At 35.6% G+C, this 23220-nt stretch overlaps 1 protein-coding gene across 1 annotated transcript; it reads right to left on the bottom strand.

The window, feature by feature from the left end:
- Positions 1-213: 213 nt before the first annotated feature.
- ptpn11a (protein tyrosine phosphatase non-receptor type 11a) lies at positions 214-22992 on the bottom strand. The gene is given in 16 exon segments (NM_199846.1): positions 214-305; positions 2023-2123; positions 4465-4577; positions 5188-5339; positions 6760-6827; positions 9013-9167; positions 9253-9384; positions 12000-12158; positions 14014-14093; positions 14191-14287; positions 14378-14491; positions 14690-14809; positions 15826-16018; positions 16160-16354; positions 20236-20358; positions 22787-22992. Coding segments are annotated over 15 exon segments (1785 nt in total). The 5' UTR covers positions 22801-22992; the 3' UTR covers positions 214-305; positions 2023-2053.
- Between the last annotated feature and the right edge of the window lie 228 nt (positions 22993-23220).

The following is a 23220-nucleotide window of genomic DNA, read 5'->3' as shown; positions in this document are numbered from 1 at the left end:
CTGAATCGCATTTAGAAAACTCCACACCCAAAAAAACATGATTTTGCAGGGGCTGTTTTGGGTTTATTCAGTATAAGGCTTCATGATCGTCACAGTGGTTTCTTAGTGTGGGGTTAAAAGGCTACGTAGCAGGAAGGAGAAATGAAATTCACTCCATCCACATGTCTCTGAGCTTGTGTGGACCGGTCTCTGGATTTTTTTTTTTTTTTTAACTTTTTTTTGTGGCTTTTTTTTTTTCATCTCTCGGTTTAGTCATGATCACTTCTCAGGTGTTCGGGAGCGTCTGGCAACAACAAAAACAGTTCCTGTCAAGAAAAAAAAAAAACTGAGTCATTACTCTTTTCCACTTGGCCACCACAAACATTCAAGGCCTTTCGAAGATCAGAGCTGTCGGTACTGTCGATGATAACATTGGAATTTTATTAGCAAAACAGAAATGGTTTCTAAACTTCTTGGAAAAGAATAATTATAAACAATTAATAATAATAATACACATTTTGCACTTGCTACTAGAGCTGGGCAATACAGATATCATGTTTCATATCATTCAGTATTGAGAGTTATTGAATATTTTTTTAACAATACATTTAGGAATATTAGGATTTTTTTTATTTAACGACTTTATTTTCATTTACCAACATTAGTAAATGTAGTTTTAAACATAGTTTTAATAGTCAAAAACTAAAATATTTAAATATTCTCATCTCTTTATAATAAAATATCCGTGTTGAAGAGACTCTAAAACCTGATAAATAAAATGTTAAGAAGTGTGTGTGTGGCGAGGCAGTGGCGCAGTAGGTAGTGCTGTCGCCTCACAGCAAGAAGGTCGCTCGGTCGCTGGTTTGAACCTTGGCTTCCCCCACAGTCCAAAGACATGTGGTACAGGTGAATTGGGTAGGCTAAATTGTCCGTAGTGTACGAGTGTGTGTGTGTGAATGTGTGTGTGGATGTTTCCCAGAGATGAGTTGCAGCTGGAAGGGCATCTGCTGCATAAAAACTTGCTGGATAAGTTGGCGGTTCATTTCGCTGTGGCGACCCCGGATTAATAAAGGGACTAAGCCGACAAGAAAATGAATGAATGAATGAATGAAGTGTGTGTGATGGTAAAGTGTAAACGCTCAACAATCAAAGCAAACATTAAAAAGTGAATAATAATGATACAGTAACCCTTAAATTCTATGATTATCAAATCTGAGCTTTCAAGTAAAGGAATCAGCCATCATTATTCAAATACATACTGCAAATTGTGAAATTGTGAAGTTAAATGACTACATTATTCCTATGCTAAAAGCTCTTTCAGATGGGGTGCTAGTGGCTGGGATGCACAACAAAAGAAACCAAAAAGCCACTCTGGCGACATCCCTTTTCATTTACAATCCCCTCACTGCTGCTCGTCACAGCACTCATTTTCACATGTGTTATTCTGACCTGAGGTGGCGATTATGAAACCCAAAACTTGCAGGTGAAAAACACATGGATGTGCTTTGTGCTCGTGCTTCCCTGGTGTCTTTCATTACTAGGTGACCATCAAATGTTTTCACAAACAAACAAACCATTGCTGTGGTTTAGATACAAGTGTTTATTTCTGAAGAGAATTAAAAAGCACTGCAGTGTACCGCTATTACTGAAATGTGTATTTCAAACAAAGTGTGAAGCAGATTGTTTAGTTCTAGTTATATGAATAGCGATGTGCATGCGGCATTCTGGAAATTGAGATGTTTTTAACTAGGTTCACCTGGAAAATCCCAGGGCGTCGCTCCTTATTTGCACACTCAATTGGAAATTACCCTAATGCCCGATTCACACGGGGCTTCAGCATCAAAGCGTATTGGCATTCCACCCAACTATATCGATTCATAACGAAACTTCATACCAAACTTTTTTATCTTTTTGACAATGGTATTCGGTTAATACCAAACATTTTATCAGCACAGCCCCTCTAGCTACTGTGTGGAAATGGAGTTAGCGTGTCAAAATAACAGCTAGTGAAGGAGGTGAAGCTGTGAAGACTGAGCGTCATACCTGTGATTTGGACAGTGCTGGGATCAGGGTCTCATCTGTGACTCTTCTGCTGCTGCATGAGACCCACGTTCTCATAGACTCGAGAGCTGTCGTCCCTCATGCTGAAAAAAAACACACATACTCACATCTTAACCAGACGTCATGAGAGTTTCTATTTGCATTGAGCAAGAAATCTCCACTTCAATTACAACAAAATGTATGGCTTTATTACTTTTTATATTATACAACTCGAATTCCAGAAAAGTTGGAATGTTTTTAAGTGCATTATGCGATTTGATTGACGACTACTACTACTAAGACAACAACTACTACTACTACTACTACTACGATGACTAATACTAAGACAACAATGACTACTGCTACTACTATGACTACAACGATTACTACTACCACTATGATGACGCCTATGACTACTACTATTATGACAATAAGAACGACTACTACAACGACAACTACTACTACTATTATGATGACGACTACTACTATGACCACCCCTACTATGATGACAACAACGACTACTACTACTTCGACTACTACTAAGACCACTACTACTACTATTATTATTATGCCGACTACTACCACAACCACTATGACGACAACAATGACCACTACTACGACTATGACTACTACTACTAAGACAACAACTACTACTACTACTACTACGATGACTAATACTAAGACAACAATGACTACTGCTACTACTATGACTACAACGATTACTACTACCACCATGATGACGACTATGACTACTACTATTATGACAATAAGAACGACTACTACAACGACAACTACTACTACTATTATGATGACGACTACTACTATGACCACCCCTACTATGATGACAACAACGACTACTACTACTTCGACTACTACTAAGACCACTACTACTACTATTATTATTATGACGACTACTACCACAACAACTATGACGACAACAATGACCACTACTACGACTATGACGACTACTACTAAGACAACTACTATTACTACGACGACTATTACTACAACGACAACGACGACTACTACTACTACCACTATGATGACGACTATGACTACTACTACTACAATGACTACAACTTCTACTACTATGACGACAACAACGAATACTACAATGACAGTTACTATGACGGTAAGAACGACTACTACAAAGACAACTACTACAACTATTATGATGACGATTACAACTGCGACGACTACTACTATGACGACAACAACGACTACCACTACTACTATGACTACTACTAAGACAACTACTATTACTACAACTACGATGACTATTACTATGACAATGATGACTGCTACTGTGAATATGACGACTAATATTAGTACTACGACGACGACTACTACTACTACTACTACCACTATGATGACGACTATGACTACTACTACTACAATGACTACAACTTCTACTACTATGACGACAACAACGAATACTACAACGACAGTTACTATGACGGTAAGAAAGACTACTACAAAGACAACTACTACAACTATTATGATGACGATTACAACTACGACGACTACTACTATGACGACAACAACGACTACCACTACTACTATGACTACGATGACTACTACTAAGACAACTACTATTACTACAACTACGATGACTATTACTACGACAATGATGACTGCTACTGTGAATATGACGACTACTATTAGTACTACGACGACGACTACTACTACTACTACTACTACCACTATGATGACGACTATGACTACTACTACTACTACAATGACTACAACTTCTACTACTATGACGACAACAACGAATACTACAACGACAGTTACTATGACGGTAAGAACGACTACTACAAAGACAACTACTACTACTATTATGATGACGATTACAACTACGACGACTACTACTATGACGACAACAACGACTACCACTACTACTATGACTACTACAAAGACAACTACTATTACTACGACAATGATGACTACTACTGTGAAAATGACGACTACTATTAGTACTACGACGATGACTACTACTACTACTGCTATAACAACAATGACTACAATTTCTACTACTATGATGACAACAACAACTCACTACAACGTCAGTTACTACTACTACTATGAAGACAATGAAAAATTTTATACAAGAACTCTTGCTTCATTGACCCTTAAGATTCTTTTACACATTTTAATTATCTGATCCTTTAACTCAATATATCAGGGGTACCCAAACTTGGTCCTGGACAGCAGCTGTCCTGGAGGAGTTAGCTTCAACCCTAATTAAACACACCTGAACCAGCTAATCAAGCTTTAACTAGATATACTAGAAACATCTTGGCAGGTGTGTTAAAGCAAGCTTGAGCTAAACTCAGCAGGACACCGGCCCTTCAGGATTTCGGACACTCCTGCAATAGACAAATATACTTTTCTATAAAACAAACTAGCATTCAATTTAGATTTGAAGAGCATGTGTGTTCTCACTCGGCACAGGTTGGTGTTGGTGTGCAGGGCGGCAGAGGGCTCTGATCTCCTCCACTCAGGTCAGAGAGAGAATATTTGATGTTGGTGTACTCTCGTCCTTTAATTTTACTTTTCTGAAAATGAATCAAAACAGTCCATTAAGCCAAATCACATTGCTCAGGTGTGTTTTTTTCACAGACTTCAACAGTGTCAAAATCTTGATGGTTCTGAGGGTCTCGTCTATCAAATCTGATCTTTAATTTGTATTTTCTACTGGGTTTAAGTCAGGTGATTGGCTAGGCCATTCTACAGCTTGATTTTTTTTCTCTGAAAGCATTTGGCTGTGTTTTGGATCATTGTCTTGTTGAAATGTCTTCCCTGGTTTCATCTTCATCCTCCTGCTAATGTAGATGTTGGACTGAAGCAGCTGATATTCATTTACACTGAGGAAGGGCAGAGGGTTGCTAAAGAACTACTGAGATTTCAGCTACTGCCTGGGCTTTTACTGGCTTTCTACACCTCACGTTCTTCATATGTTCAATACTTTTTCCCTGTGTCATTTTATTTTATTACACATAACTTCATTTGTAATCTAAACAGTTACTTTTATAGTTTATTTGGTTGCTATCAACATCTGGTCAAAATTTCAAGTCAACAGCACCTTTAGATGCCTTTAAAAATGTGTTTTCTGAGATAAATGGTTATGTGTTCAATACTTATCTCCCCCACTGTAAGTGTACACACCTGCTCCTCCTCTATGCGGCGCTGCAGAGTCTCAATATAATGCTGTACGGCCATGTAGATGAAGCGATACTGTGCTTCAGTCTGTACCATTCCTGAACGCTGAGATCGCACCATCTGGATAGTCTTGGGCACATCGATATCGCAGTCCACCCCTGAACACAAACTGATGGTTAGACTGACCTTTAAAGTTTGATTTTAGGGTCTTGTAGTTAACTAAGAGAACCAAGTGGTCGACCAACATTCTTTGCTTTGTGTGTGCGTGCGTGAAATGTACATTTTTACTACATATTTGATTTTTCACTTGCTAGCTATTTTTGTTTGATTCATCTCCGGCAGTGCCCACAAACCTGGTCATTTTTTTTCCTTTCTTGTTCATTTGTTCTTTTATTCTTTCTCGATCGTCCTTTCTTTCTTATTGTCTTGTTTGTTCGTTCTCATTCATTCTTTCTTTCTTTTCCTCGTGTACTTTCTTTCTTGTTCGTTCTTTCTCATGTGTTCTTACTTTCTTGTTTGTTCGTACTCTTTAGTTTTGCTTGTTTGTTTTCTCATTCGTTTTATTTTTTTTCTCATTGGTTCTTTCTTGTTCGTTTATTCTAATTCGTTTTTCTTTCTTGTTTGTTCTAATTCGGTCTTTTTATTTTTCGTTCTTTCTCATGTGTTCTTACTATCTTGTTTGTTCATTCTCATTCGTTTTTCTTGTTTGTTCTTTCTCATTGGTTCTTTCTTTTTCTCGTTCATTCTCTCATGTGTTCTTATTCGTTGGTTCATATTTGTTTTTCTTTCTTATTTATTCTAATTCGTTCTTTCTTTCTTGTTTGTTCATTCTCATTTTTTCTTTTTCTTGTTCGTTCTTTCTTATGTTTTCTTTCTTGTTTGTTATTTCTCTTTGTTCTTTATCATTTGTGCTTTCACAAATTTGTTCTTTGTTTCTTATAGTTCTTTCTTATTTGTTCTTTTTAGTTTCTTGATCGTTCTTTCATTCTTGCTTTATTTTTAGTTCTTTCTTTCTCATGTTCATTTCTTTGCACCCTTTGTTCATTCTTTTTCATTCATTCTTACTTTTTCGTATCTTCTTTCTTTCTTGTTTGTTCATTCTTTCCCGTTTGTTCATTCTAGTTCGTTCTTTCACTTTTGTTAGTTCTTTCCTTCACATACTTCTCTTCATTTTTTTTCATTTTCTTATTCACTCTTTGTCTTTCTCATTAGTTTTTTTTTTCTTTCTTCTTCACTTTCTTGCTTTATTTATTTTTAGTTCTTTCTTTCTCATTTATTTGTTTGTTCATTGTTCTGTTCTGTTCGCTCTCTTTCTTTCTCGTTTGTCCAAACTCCAAACGTATGCTTGGAGTTTTCATGAATCAACTTTTACAGTCTAAACAGTCTACTGCATACAACAGTGCTCACCGAAGGTTTGAAAAAAACAAACAACAACAACAAAAAAAAACCTAATAATCCCTAATAACAAAAAAGCAAACACTAATACTATTTGAAAAAAACAATTATTTCCCAGTTTCCCAGCAATTTACAAGTCGACCACTAATTAACAGATGATCAGTCTAGATGTGTAAACCTTACCCTTTTCTCTGATGATGTCTATTAATATATCAATCACGATAAACGTTCCTGTTCGTCCAATTCCAGCACTGTAGGAGAAAACAGAGAAAGAAAGAAAAACAATAAATAAAACAAATTAAAAACTGACATGTCTTACGTAAAGTCTAATGAAAAGTCATAAATATTTTTAATCAGGGCTGGGTAGGCCTGTCACGATATCCATTTTTTGTTGTACGATATATAGCACCAAAATATGCGGTGATAAATGATATTATTGTCATTTTAAGACCCCCATTTTATACCCCTCATCATATAATGCCAGAATGACACTATAATATCATCACAATGCAAGTACACTCCTCCAAACACATATTTTATCATTTTAACAATTTAATAATAAGGCATTAGAATCAGATTATAAAAAATGCATTTCTAAACAAATAAATAATAATAAATGTTAACAAAAAATGCAAGGTAAAAAGTAACAGAGGCTGCCATATCTGCTCCCAGATGTTTGTTCAGTTGTCAGACACCCACATGAAAATATTCTATAGCAATTTACAAATTACAGTAAATACTATCGTGTTTCTTAACCATACTGACACCTCCAATAGAGATAGAGAGGTTGTGCAATCAGCTAAAATGTTGCTAGAATTGGTTTTATGTATGGGCGATATATATTGCATCACCAAAAATGATTGAGGTCATGACAGGCCTAGGGCTGAGCAATATGATATATATATAATATATATATAAATAAAATAATAAATGAACAGTACAATTACACATTTAACATTGTAATTACATTTTTATTATGTTGGACCTGTAACCATTAGCTTTTGAAGTATTTTGTGTAAACACGTTTAGTGAAGTTTTAATAATGTGAGAATTATGATATTATAAATAAGTATATACATTAAAAAGTAGAAAAGACATGGTTCTTTACATGTAATCAATATATATAAATTGTTAATTTACAGACATTGTACCATATCATGATATACAGTGTAGGTCAAAATGATTTGCCCTCCTGTGAATTTTTCTTTTTAAAATATTTCCCAAATAATGTTTAAGAGAGCAAGGAACTTTTCAGTATTTCCTTTTTTTTTTTCCTGGAGAAAGACTTAATTTTGGCTAGAATAAAAGCAGTTTTTAAGTCTCTTAAAACCCTTTAAAGGTCAATATTATCAGCCCCCTTAAGCAATATTTTTTTCGATAGTCTCCAGAACAAACCATCTTTATACAATAACTTGCCAAATTACCCTAATCGCTTGGGTTTGAATGCGGAAAAATGTCTCGTAAAACGCTGATGATAAACGCAAAGGCTCCTACACACTGGGAGGCTTTTCGCTTGCGTTTATCTTCAGCGTTTTACGAGATGTTTTTCCGCATTCAAACCCAAGCGATTTTCACTGGCGTCAAGCAGAAGAGTATGCAAAATTCACTCCTTGACGTTAGATGGCGCTACACAACTTTAAGCTTTCAACACCTGATGACTCGAACAAGCATGGATGGTTCAAGTAGCAGCTCCAGCTCTAGCGATGAAGAAATGATTAGTGTTCACAGAGCAATAAGCAGCTCCACGTTTATATCGCCTCTGGGCATCTTCTTCAATGAGCGCTCGCATTGACAGTATTGTGCTTGAGTGCCTCAAAGTGCTGTTTACTGTAACTTCAGCAGCTTTGTGCACGAGAACAAAAGTGCCAATCTGATTGGTGGAAAAGGTTTTAATGTGGCACGTCAAATCAAAAAAACGAGCATGAGGCGTTTTTTTTTCAATGCTGCTTTTGCGCCTGGCGTTTTGCGCATTGGTGTGCACGATTACATTGACGCCCTTTATTTAGTCACGAGGCGTTAAACGTTGACGGAAAACGTGAGCAAAAAACGTCTCTGTGTGCATGGGCCTTTAACTTGCCTAATTAACCTAGTTAAGCCTTTATATGTCACTTTAAGCTGAATACTAGTATCTTGAAAAAAATCTAGTCAAATATTATTTACTGTCATCATGGCAAAGATAACATAAATCAGTTATTAGAAATGAGTTATTAAAACTATTATGATTAGAAATGTGCTGAAAACATCTTTCTGGTAAACAAAAATTGGGAAAAAATATGTAGAGAGAGACTAATAGTTCTGAATTCAACTGTATATCATGATGAGCAGCCTTGTCTCTTGATATGAGATTGCTGTCATAATGGCCAGCCCTAATTTTAATTGCACGATGTCATGAGCTCAGCTGAGTTTGAAGTCTATTTCTGATGGTTTTGTCATAACCTGCAGTGCACCACGATGGGTCCAGCCCCAGTTATGCCCTCCTGCTTCAATTTGACCTCTTCCAGGAAGTCCAAGACACCACCAGGGTCTCCAGGCACACCGTGATCAGGCCAGGCACGGAAATGGTACTGCCAAACTGTACGCTCTGTATTTCCCTATAATCAATCAGACAGATTGTTGCTTTTGTGTTTTGGGGTAATGCAACAATTTGAGTTGTTGTTGTTGTTTTTTTTGCATTACCTGTCCAACTTTAGACAGCTTCAGCTCTCGCAGGATGTAATCGTGCGCCATTGTTTCCTTAACATTGCGCACACGCATGGCTCCGTACTCCTTCAGTGCAGACACATCAGGCCAATACTTCACACACTTACTCTAAAAAAGAAAAAGGAAAAAACACAAAATGTATCAGAACTGTTCAGAAAGGGAAGCACAAATAACAAAAAAAAAATTAAAAATTAAAACAGTAACTTGGCTTTGTTAGATTATCAAAACACAAAGGATACAAATGATATAATTGAACCTATTTGCTCATCAGAGTGAAAAAATATGCGACAAATATCTTCCAAAATATCTAAAGAGAATTCTTTCTAAATCTTAAATAAACAAAAGAAGCTTTAAAGGTCTTTTTTTTGTAATTTGTTGATCAAATACATTATAAAAGTGCATTAAAAATTCATAAACCAATTATATTTTATCCCACAAATTAAGCTAAAAAAGTTTTCATGGATCTTACGCCTTTGCCAAAGCCAAATTTAAGCTCTTTTAATGTGCGTTTTCAACTATTTCCAGCACATACAAATGCACTCTATGACATCAGAAAGGTCCGACTCTTCCTATCTGAACATGCAGCTCAACTCCTTGTTCAAGCTCTTGTTCTCTCCAGACTGGACTATTGCAACTCTCTACTAGCCGGGCTTCCAGCTAACTCTATCAAGCCTCTTCAGCTGCTTCAGAACGCAGCAGCACGAGTGGTCTTTAATGAACCTAAAAGAGCACATGTCACTCCGCTGCTCATCCGTTTGCACTGGCTGCCAGTTGCTGCTCGCATCAAATTCAAAGCTCTATTGTTTGCTTATAAAGCAACTTCTGGCTGCGCTCCTTCTTATCTGCTCTCACTTTTGCAGATTTATGTGCCCTCCAGAAACTTGCGTTCTGTGAATGAACGTCGCCTCGTGGTTCCATCCCAAAGAGGGAAGAAAACACTTTCCCCAACTCTCGCATTCAATCTGCCCAGTTGGTGGAATGAACTCCCTAACTGCATCAGAACGGCAGAGTCACTCGCTGTCATCAAAAAACGACTAAAAACTCAACTATTTAGTCTCCAATTTCCTTACTAATCTGCAATTGCCTCTCTGGTTCTACCGCTAACTGTATTACAAAAATAAATAAATAAATAAATAAATAAAAAATGACTAATGTTTTACTTCTTACACTTTACATACCTCAAACTTGCCTACAGCACTTATTCATTGTTGCTTTTATAGTTGTGTAAATTGCTTCCTTGTCCTCATTTCTAAGTCGCTTTGGATAAAGGCGTCTGCTAAATGACTAAATGTAAATGTAACGTAAATGTGGCAAATTACATACATCATTACTACACATCAGATGCTATTTTTTACAGTGTTCTATAGAATGGTATAATTACATAAAACTACTGTAATTTACCCAGGTTAAACAAAAAAAGACATATATAAGACATATATAAAGAGATATATAAAAAGATACAGGCATATGTGCATAAATTCCGACTTTATAAAAAAAATTATAATAACTTTAATTAACCCCTTTACTGTCGCACCCACTTTTTGAACATGGACATAAAAATGATATGTTCAGCCTAAATGAAGGATAACTTCAACACTTTGGTGCATACATTTAAGCTTGGTCTCATTTGAAAGAAGACAGATGCCAGATTGAGAAGTGCTCATGTGAAAAAGTTCAAAATGTAAATAAAACAAAAGTTTTGTGCCTTAATATTTATGAAAAAATACTAAAATGGTAATAGTTCAGGTTATTATAATGCATAAAATATGTATTTTATAAATTGTGTTATGGCATAAAATTGTCAGAAAAATCAAAGCTAAATATCTGAACAAATTATACTCCAAATTTGAAGTTGATATCTCAAAAAATGAACTTTAGTATGATTTTGTTTGGCCGCAGTACCAAACATCACCACCAGATGACATGCAGTTATCATTGATAACCATACAATAACCCTAACCATACATATCTTAAGGAATATGAACTGTATTTTTGAACTGTATGAACTTTATATTTGCAAAGAAGACATCAAATTCTAAGTATGATCAGTTTAGTAGTATTTGATTTGAATTTACCCTCTAAAAAACAAAGCAAAAAAATAATTTCCATGTAGATTGCTGTAGCAAAGTAATGCTTTACGACTCTGATGACCTTCCTTGCTGTAAATAAAGAAATAACTGTAGCTCCTGTTTATCTATCAGATATAGAAACTACACATGTTAAGTTTTCAAATGATATATAGTTTGTCATGACTGCTTTATGTTTACACTACAATATTATGGTTTAAAAATGTAACTGTAAATGGTCGCACATGTTGTAGGGTGAGCATAAATGTGTTTTAATCGATTACTCTTCCAACATAACAAAAAACAGTGATAAAATATGTTTTCAGAACTCTAATATCTTCCCAACAATATACAGTTCGGTATGATTAGACTAGAATTTACATGCAAAAAGGGATGTAAACTTAAGCATCCAGGTGGTGAATAGTGACAGTTAAGGGCTTAAACAGTTAACAATTAATACCCATTTAACAAGATAAATAATTAAGCACTTTTCAAAGCTTAAAACACTTGATTAAATTCAAGCATTTTCAAAGTTTTCCAGCACCCGTACAAATCTTTATTATTTCAAAGAACTATTAATCATTCTTAATGAATTTATATGCTATATTTATTTAAGCTATACTGAAATCAGTGTCTTAACATCAGGAAACCCTTTACCTTTCCCCGTTCCACTTCTTTTGTGGTCATGACGATGACTCGAGAGTTTTCCTGAAACACCATCCTCCAGAAATCACTGATGGTGTTCTGCAGGCAGCCTTGTGTGGCAATGTAGCTCCTCTTCAACTTGGAATTGTTGCTTTTAGCCTCATTATCAGGCTGGCAGAGAAAAAGAAAAGGTGTTACGCTAACAAACGTACAGTACTGTGCAAAAGTCTTAGGCCCCCAGTAACATTTGTTGTTTTAGGGAGGGTATAACGACATTATATATTACTGCTCTTTATTAAAATACAACCAGAAAATACAGGTTCCAGTTGGATTTTTTTGGGTCTAATTGTTTAAAATACATGAAAGAAAGAGTTTGAGAAAGATGGAAGAATGAATGAAAAATACTGGAGTTTCTGTCTGCATTTCTGCCAGAGCTATTGTCCATATTGCCTGAATTGATGGGATTGCAAATGCTGAAAAGGCATAGTTCGTCCTGTAATTCCTACTAGAAAGCACCTAAATTGTAATCGTTTTATTTTTCAGCATGATAATGATCCCAAACACACACTGCTAATGTAATGAGATCATATCTGGATAGAAAAACAACTGATGAATCAAAGACAGTCATGAAATGGCCTCCACAGAGTCCAGACCTGAATATTATGTATCGCCAATATTATAGGCAGTATAAGAGTCACCTGGAGAGAAAAAAAATACAGAAAATGCTAAATCTAAGGATTTAATAAGGTTAATAAGGTTTGCCTACCGAAGCTGGAGGTGACCTAAGGGGGTCTATTTTGACGGTCCATGCGCAGAGCGCAAAACGCAGGGCGCAAACGCTTTCAGGGTGTGTCAAAACGCATTTTGGCTAATTTACGGACGGGAAAATCTGCTTTGCGCCACGGCGCATGGGCTAAAAGGGTTGAGTTTATTTTCTTAATGAGTTATAGGTGTGTTTTGAGAATAAACCAATCAGAGTTTCATCTCCCATTCCCTTTAAGAGCCAGCTGTGTCGCGCCAAGAGCGCATTCACTATTTACAGGACGCAAAGTAAGTCTAAGTAGAAAAAAATGAGCATTTCACAAGCAAACAGTTAACAGTGTTTTAACAGAAAACTGTTAAACAGAGCATCTACTGCGTGAGAATGAGAGATAATGGATCACTTTCACTTTCGCTCTTGGATAGGGAAACCTTTACACACAGACATCAGTTAGCCTATAAATAATTAATTTCGTTTGTTAAGCGCAAATATTTGTTTCAAAACTATTTCTAAATTCAGTTCTAATTTCCAGCAAATGAATAAATTAACAATAATGACCAAGTGTGGTCAAAATATTGAGTTATTTCCAAATACACCTGCCATGCCCCATATGGTCTAAAACCTGACAGGTGGGCAAATCTAAGCTTGTTTTTAATAAAACAAATATAAATATGGATATAATAAATAATACTGCTAATAATAATAACATTATACAAAAGCAAATTGTTATGAATGAACTGAAAAAGCCTCCCGAGATGAAGAAGACATAAAAGCAGTGATTTTTCATATTTATGTAGGCTAGAAAATAATATGTTTTGTAATATTTTAATCCTTTATTTGTATATCCTACATCTATTCTTATTATATCCTATATATATCCTTAATATTAAAATGTTTTCATATGTAAAGATATTTGCCTATTGCTCTCTTGTGTGTATTAAGCAGTGTGTAAGCGAGTTTAGACCGGGTTTGTTTTGGTCTAATGAAAAATCTATTATAGTTTCTCAAAATAGCAACGCGCCAGCGGTCCGCCTCAGAACGCCTTCCTTTTTAGACCAGAACGCCTATGGGCGCACATCTGAGCGCAAATGCATTTGCTATTTAAACAGCGTGGCGCAACGCCTCAAAACCACTCTTGCGCCAAGCTGAAACTACCAAAAGACTACTGCGCCACGCCTTGCACCACACTGCGCCGGGTGTATGATAGGGTCCAAGATGTTTGCACAGTACAGTGAAATCTGGGCAGACCTTAAAAAATCTTGTTACCATAATGAGGTTGGCGTTGATGTAGTCAGAACCTTGTTCATTCACATCGCCGTCAGTGAGCACGACTCGAGTGTGGTCGACTGAGAACAGAGATAAGAATTTTAATAGCATTATTGGCTCACATGCACATGATTTATTTCATGGATTTGCATAATGATGATGATGATGTTCACTCACAGGGAAGAATGTTCTTATATCTGTTCTTGTTTTTGTTTTCTGGTCGCTGACCCTCTTTGCGACTGTAGAGGAGTTTACATTCCTGTTGCTGAAGCGTCTGTGGACAAAAAAATGTATATATGTGACCAAAAACTGTTCCAAAGTGAACAGATTATTGGCATTAAAGCGGATGCTTATTGGCTCTCACCTCAAACTCCTCCCAGAATCCCTGCTTGACTTTATCTGTGGCCTCTGCAAGCTTGCTGAGCTCTCGTACTCGACTTTCGATCTCTGCTGCATTGATGCGTGTCGTGTTCAGAGGCTGCAAGAAACACAACGCTGTGATAAATGTGCCCACACTGCTGCACCACTGTGGGGTTTTTGGTAACATCTTTCAAACTGCATTTGAAAGAAGTCTCTTATATTCACAGTGGCGCTCTATCAAATTACAGCAAAATTGTGAAATATCATGAAACTCAATGAATTCTTAACCAATCCTCTAAAATGGGCAATCATTCACCTGTTTGAGCTGCAGGACTGTCCCCAGTGTTTCCACCATAGGGTTTTTCTTGTAGTGCTCCACGAGATCCGTGAGCGAGTCAAATTTCTCCCCACCTCCAACATCATACTTCAGGTCATGCTGTCAAAATACCAACAGATTTTATTTATAATTATAAAAACAACACGGGTAATATTGCTTATATTTTGCTCATTTGGTACTAAATATAGATTGTTTTTCTGCAATAATACAGACTATTCCTAAAAGACCTTAAGAATGCATGTTAAATTAAAGTGTACATAGCACTGTCTTTAGATACATGTTATCAAATATATGTGCTGTAATTGGCTCATTTTCAGCCTTCAGTAACCTTACACTTGGACCCATATTTGCATTTGTCTGCCAGAGAGGATCATAATGCTGTTTATAAAGTCTAGTCTTTGCAAAGAGCCACAGCTTTAGCAACATACATATAAATTATATACACACACACACACACGTATATATGTATGTATATATGTATATATATATACACACACATGTATGTTTATATATATATATATATATATATATATATATATATATATATATATATACATATGTGTGTGTGTGTGTGTGTGTGTGTGTGTGTGTGTGTGTGTGTGTGTGTGTGTGTATGTATGTATATATATATATATATATATATACACACACACACACACACACACACACACACACACACACACACACACATATGTGTGTGTGTGTGTGTGTGTATATATATGTATGTATGTATATATGTATGTATATATACACTCATGTATATATATATATATATATATATATATATATATATATATGTGTGTGTGTGTGTGTGTGTGTGTGTATATATATATGTATGCATGTATATATGTATGTATATATACACTCATGTATATATATATATATATATATATATATATATGTGTGTGTGTGTGTGTGTGTGTGTGTGGTTTAAATGTGTTTTATCCCATTTAAATTTTTTTTAGTCATTGTAATTCCACACAACTTGAGCACACTAATTGTCTACTTAATATTAAGGATCTAGACGATTTTAATCCACATCTGATAAAAAAAAAACAGGCTGACAATATAAAACCACATAGTTAATAATGCATTTGATTTATTTTTTTTGTTACCTGGCAGCGTATCATGACGTGTGTGACTTTGGGTTTGCCATCGCTGGTGTCCGTCTTGTCATCTCCAGTTCGTACGGAGAGCACAAAATCTCCTGGGTGACTCTGACTTTCTCTCACCAGGAAACTTCCGTTCTTGCCCTTCTCTGTCAACAGCTTCTCAGCTTCACGACCAGAGAGGTGACCATGAAACCACCTTGTGGTTGCAAAAAAAAAGACAGGACAGTCAGAAAAGGTTTGTTCAAGTTCACAGCCAATAAAGAGAAGCCTATAAAACACAACTCATCCCAAATTGTCATGTAAGGACAGACAGATAATGAGGTATGTATGTGCTCACCTCTCGGAGGTGGGATCGGCACAGTTCAGAGGGTATTTCAGCTCAATGACGTCTCCGTTTTTCTCTTTCAGCTGTCCATGATGCTCCATGTAATACTGGACCAGCTCAGCAAGAGTGGCAAACTTCTCTCCACCATACAGGTCGTAATAGTCTCCTGTGTTTTGAATCTTAATGTGTGTGACAGCGCCATTTCGCCTAGTGAGGAGATGAAAAAAAAAATGAAAGAAGATTTAAGTAATTTTAAGTAAAAAATATGGATTTTAAAAAATGATTCCGTACAAATTTGCATATTTGGTTGTTTATTAAATCTGAACTTATTAAAATACATTTATGTAGCCAAACTATACAAAACACATAATATCAAACTTTATAAAAGACTCAAAGTCCAATTAAAAAAACACATTCCATAACAATTTACGCCAATGTCTCCACAGCTCTGTATGACAGCGTGTACTACAGACCTCAGTGTTCTAAAATAACTTGATTACATAGATAATGCAATTTATTTATCATTTGTATCGTATACATATTAATCTTTTTATATTTAAATATAAATAATTATTTTCTCAAACTTATCCATGCATGCATTTATATATACTGTACATAAATATACACAGTACACACGCATATATTAGAGATGCTCCGATCGATCAGCCAGAGATCGGTATCGGACAATAATCACATTTCATGACTCGATCGGTACTCGCTAATCTGTTCGATCTCATCAACCGATCACAATTGTGTGTTTACGAGTTTACGAAAATGTGCTTTATGCATTATAAAGCTTAAAGCATCAGAATCGGTACTTGTTATAGGCCAATGACAATCCGCCTGTTAAGTGGTGACGTGTTTGTGACGTATGTAATACTGTTTCCGGGTTCAAGCCGCCACTCATTTGAGTGGAGAAATCATTCGTTTATGATCACGTTTTATCCCTATCACACATTAAAATTAATTTTATATAAAATCATAGTGTACACAACAATCTCTGGGCTTGCTGCATAACAAATACCAAAAATGTAACAATTTTATAAAAAAAATAATCACTTTCCGGCCATCGGATATTAGGCTTGGACATATATACTGCGATCGTGATTTTCGAAAGCCTTAAATCGCTTTGTAAACGTTTATTATTACCATTTCATGAGTCTCCCCATTCAGTTGAATAGAGCGCTTGGACCCGGAAGCCGATTCGCATGACGTCACACTTAACAAGCGGATGACAAGGAATTGGTACTCGGTCTCCGCTCTAATTTCCTGATCGGAGCATCCCTGACATATATTATATCAGAACAAACATTTATTTTGTATGCAATTCATTTTTACAAAGCACAATTTTTTTTTCACTTTTCTTTATTTGAAACCATTTATGATGACAAATAATAATAGTTTGTAGTAAGTGGGGGGGTTGTTTTGGAAGTCAACTTTAACGTTATCAAACCAGAGTAGATGTCATCTAGTCACTGGGGTCCGTTCTTCGTACGTGGATTACTCAGTTAGCTGGATTTGGATATTGACGATTTGACACGATCCAGGATCGTTTCGTTCTTCAAAGCTGATCCGAGAGTTGTTGTCATAGCAACAGTTCTGCTAGCTCAAACCAGATCAGGAGCAGGTTCAATTCATATAAACAGGATTAGATCGGCTCAGTTCAAGGAAAGATAATAGAGAAAGCATGTACCGAATTCTGATGTTTTCTTACAGTAGTAGTTATATACACTTGGGAAAATAGTAAATATTTTACTATATATATATAAAGTTATAGTTATTAATAAAATAAATAAAGTTATATATATTAATAAAACTTATGCAATCTGCACCCCTGAAATGAAAGTACAAAGACTGCCACCTGGTGGTGCAAAGAGAAAACTTATTAATATGAACTTTTTAGATCGCTTTAGTACAAATTGTGTATAATAATAATGCACTATATGTGACTTTTTAAAAAAAAGAAATAATACATTTATGCAGTCATAAACATGTTTTGACGGTTAATATGCCAGTGATTATGCTTAACAAAAGTTGCAGATCCTTTACCAATATATATAATGCTTTTATAAACATCCAGTTATTCCTTACAGCGATTAAAAAAAACGGCTACAATAATAAAGAAAATCTTTTCTAAATGTAGAACTAAATACATTGATATGCATTGAAATGCATGATGAATACTCTTGACACATGAAAGTGTAAAGCCTGCCGCTCATAACAAATGTGGAAGGTTATTGCGTGTCATATTTAACGAACCGTTTACTAATTTAATGTAATTTTGCTCATATGGATAATTGAATATTAATCAGATGTCATTACGCTGCTGTGCCGTCAGCCAATTGTTGCATTGCTGATCATGATTTTTAGGATCGATAGATCTGTCCTTCACAACACACGCAGCGATCTCAGATCAGTTTATCCAGACATTCTAATCTGATTCGCGAACTTGTTTGAACAACCAAATTAGCGAGAGATCAGTAATCAAGATTAAAAGATCCAGGATCTGCCAAATCATCTTAGATCATTCAAGCGATGTACGAAGAACGGACCCCTGGATATGTCATCAATAAAACACAGGCTAAAAATGTTTCGCAACGTGCCACAACTTGTGATTTATTTGCCAGAAATAAATGCAAATACTGTTTGACAGTTCATAACACAAAACAATGCAACATTACCAATGACTAGGCCCACACGGAATCTGCGCAGATTTTTATTGATTCGGTTTATCTACTTGTGTGTAAATTTATATTTATTCGGTTTTTAAATCAATTTCAGTAATAATATTGGCAAATATGAAAATATTCATATGATTTGTTTACAATACAGTTTGTAAAGTAATATTTTCTGTCTTTTAGTAGATATATTATATGAGAGACTTACCAAATAAAGTAGATCTAATTGGATTTGCATTGTAAATATTAAACAAAAGTTAAAAAGCTATTATTTTTCATTCATATATTAAGCTTGTTATGATACTCCCAAAATCATTTTGCATAAATCTGTAGATTTTTAACACAATTCTGCGCAGAATTAGCAAAAAATGTCTGCAGTTTCTGTCTGGCCCTACCAATGACTAATTTAGTGTAAAACAAATGCATTGTTAATAATGCAACATCAGCACCCAGGCTAATTTTACAGCTAAATAAATGCATTCAACACACTGATCCCTGCAGGTTTTATTAGGGATGCAACAATAACAGATATTTTAGTGCAGAAGTAATGCATACGTCGTCAGCACACAGATTCATGTGAAGTTATTTCATAACAACACAACACACGAAAGACAAAGGCTATAACGTTAAGCCTTATTACACTGTCTTGACTTGCTTATGGGACATGTTTTATTGCTAAGATTATGCAAGCTAGAAAGCTGCTCAAAATCCTGCTCAAGACGGGCGTTTTTCGCACTTCTTGCTCATCTTGGTTATCAGATATCTTCTCGCAGCACATCTTCAAGCGTTCACCAGGGATGATGTTTACGCATGCTATGAAGTTTGTCACACCTCCAGCGGCTGCACACTACACGGTTTCAGCACGCTTTACAGTTCATTCACAATATATGTCAGCATCTACGCTTCGCAGAGGACAACAGCAAATCACATGACTTTTACTAAGGTTGCGTACATGCGATTGGCTAGTATCTGCTCTAGATATTTGCATGGAGTGACCTAACTTGCATCTGTTTCTGCATCTACACTAACATATTATTTATGCATTTAAAAAAAAAGACTTAAAATAATCCAAGGGCAGTTTTATTCATCTGTCATGTAGTTCAGGTCAAAATACACAGCGGGACTAGTCGACGTCAATCAAAAAGTGTCATGGAAGAGCATTAAAGTCAACCCAGTTGACCAGTCGGTTCAACCCCTAGCAGAAAGCAAGCAAGTAATACAAGTACATGGTAAGCCATGTGTCTTTTAAATTAGGCTAAATTCATTAAAGTATTTATGCCTAATAAAGTACATCTATAATCTGTTGCATAACCATTTTAAGTGAGTTTTTTTTATCTTTTAAAAATTATTTACTTTCCATTGAACTTTGTTATTCCCAGCCCAAATTCAAGAGTATGGGTCAAAGCACACCTGACAGAAAGTGTAAAGTCTCCAGGGTTGCTTTTGCTGGGACGGGCCAGAAAACTGCCATCCACACCCCGAGTGAGAAGGAGATTCTCTGCCTCCACTCCAGTGATGTTGGGGTGGAACCACCTGTAAACAGAAGCACAGCAGTCCATCATATTAAAGGAAAGTTGGTTTTATATTCGCACATTCATTCAATGACAACTTATGACACAGTCCTTACATTGTTTACCATGATACTTTGAATATTCGGTCTGAAATTGCATGCAAGTGTGACTTCAAAACAACATTAGCACTATTTAATTGACTGTGTACTTTGGTAGTCATTGGCAGCCAATATGTTCTTCCCTATTTAGAATTTTCATATAAAACTTTTCTGAAATTTTATTTCTAAGGAGAAAGTTCAAATGTGCGAATAATGTGTCCAACAATCAAAACAAGCACAAATCACTCAAAAATCAAGAAATCAAAACATTAAAGAGCCAACAGAAGCATCAGTAATTATATAAAATTGTCATACTGAAAAAGTTGGAGCAATAATAATGCATGGGCATACTGTGACACCCCAATTACTTGAATTAACCATTACCTAAATAGGCATGGGACGATAATCGTTTTCAAAGTATACCACAGTTTGGAAAAGTTTTATTTATTTATTTTTTACTAATGAAACAGAAGTCAGTAGCATCCAGAAACGTGAAAAACATTTCAAAATTGGAATATCACATAAAAGACGTGTGAATACAGCAGCGATTCCATCCAACGAGTCAAATCGAACAAAATAGTCACTTGCTGATTAAAATATATGATGCACATACTGGAATTTGTTTGGTAAAAGTGTTTCCATTGTGGTTTATGTGCATCTTTTCTTATCAAATAAAAAGTTTATCCTCAGTTTTACGCATTTTGCACGTTTATGGGCATATCCAAAATGCCCATACAAATAGGTGAATGGAAACAGAGCTAATGACTAAGCCCACATGGAATCTGCGTGATTCCGGAGATTTCCCGCAGATTTTTAGCCCATCATTAATTCTGTTTATTTACTTGAGCAAATTTGCGTAAATCTATATTTATTCCGATTTTAAATTAATTCCAGTAATATTATTGGCTAATATGAAAATGTTCATTTGATTTATGTACAATGCAGTTTTTACAGTAATATTTTCTGTCTTTTAGTAGATATATTATATGAGAGACTTGCTTTGTTTACCAAATAAAGTGAATCTAATTGGATTTGCATTTTACACATTAAATAAAAGTTTAAAAGGTATTACTTTTTATTTCATATATTAAGGTTTTAGTAATGATTACTTCCAAAATAATTCCGCAGCAATCCGCAGATTTTTACCAACGTTCTCCACAGAGATAGCAAAAAACGTCCGCAGATTCCGTCTGGCCCTACTCATGAGTCATGACTCATTTGAATTATTTAGCCTGACATGTTTACTGTTCCAAAATGTTTTAAATGTTTCTCAAAATTAAATATATTGCTTTTAAAGGGGAAAAAGTTATTATTTTTTATGCAAACAAGTAAAAAGAGCATATTGTAGAGCAACAAGCACAATAACGCTACCGTGAAACTGTGATATTTATATTCAATGTTATCAGACTGTCAGAAATGGAGGTGAAGTTGGTTTTATATTCGCACAATTGTTCAATTAATGGTCCCCATATTGTTTACCATGCTAATTTGAATATTGGATCTGAAATCGCATGCAAGTATGACATTAGCACTATTTACCTGACTGTAAACAATGTTGTACGATGATAGTCAATGGCTGTTAATATGACTTCCTCATTTAGAATTTGAAACAATCCTTTTCTGTTATTATATTATTAAGGAGAAAGTGAGAATGTGAAAACATATAAAACCAACTTTACCTCAATCCTTCAGAATCTTTTACCGGCCCATGCCTACTCTTAAACACCTCATGATCGTTTATTAACTTTAATAAAAATTTTAAAAAGTCCACTTACACAGTTTAAACATGCTGTATTTTATTTTCTAATGCATTGAACAGAGTATTAAATATGATTTGAGGGTCCAATTATGTCTTACATTTCTATTGTAGCATAAATTATGCATGCGTCTATTAATTTGATCTGTTTATAATGCAAATGACAATAAACCAACGTTAATGTAGGCAGATACATTCGCTAAACCGAAGACAAATGTTGGCAGAGCTGTCATGTCACATTCTCAAAACACAGTGTCATGTCTTGTCCCAAATTTAAAACACGACCTGTCAATCACGATCAACGGATATGAAATATGAACATTAAAAAAGGCTTACAGTGCCCTAAAGAGAGTTAATGCACAATTATTCTGACTCTTCCAGACTCAAACATGTCCAGTCTCGCCCTGATGGGTTTAAATCATTAAACTGTCTGCTATTTAAATGAAACACGTTGCTTTCGCACTTCTGACAGTCTAAAACTATCTTAACAAACAATTTCTTGGTTTATCATAAAACTAAGACACTCTGCAGAGACAAGAAATGCTAAATAATAAGTAACAGGAAGAATGTTTGGTTTGTTTTTGCTTGTTTCTCACCTTCGGGATGTCATCGCTCCCTCGCTCCGTTTACTGTAGTTTTACTCACTTTCCGGGTATAAACTCCGTTTAAATCGACAGTGCCGTGTTCAGCGGCTCATACGGCAGCGGGTACCGCTCGGTTTGGGTTCGGACAGACGAACATGAGTGAAAAAATGACAGGAAACGGCAACCGGGAGCGCTAGGCCGCAGCGGCGGAGAGTTTTCTGGAGTCGATTGGAAAAACGTCACCAAAGCTGCGACACACAGAGAGCGACGCTCCGCGCTGACGCGCCCTCCAGAGGGGGACAACAGGAACAACAAATGACAACAATTAACAAAATATTTTTAATATAATAAAAGATTAATCACGATAGTAAAATTTTATCAACTTTGTTGTATTTTAGACGTTGCAACCGACTACAGATGTTTATATACGGATAATAAAATATAAC

Source organism: Danio rerio, chromosome 10, assembly GCF_049306965.1.
Source record: "Danio rerio strain Tuebingen ecotype United States chromosome 10, GRCz12tu, whole genome shotgun sequence".
In the NCBI taxonomy this organism is placed as follows: Eukaryota; Metazoa; Chordata; class Actinopteri; order Cypriniformes; family Danionidae; genus Danio; species Danio rerio.
This window is presented reverse-complemented; position numbering and strand designations above follow the sequence as displayed.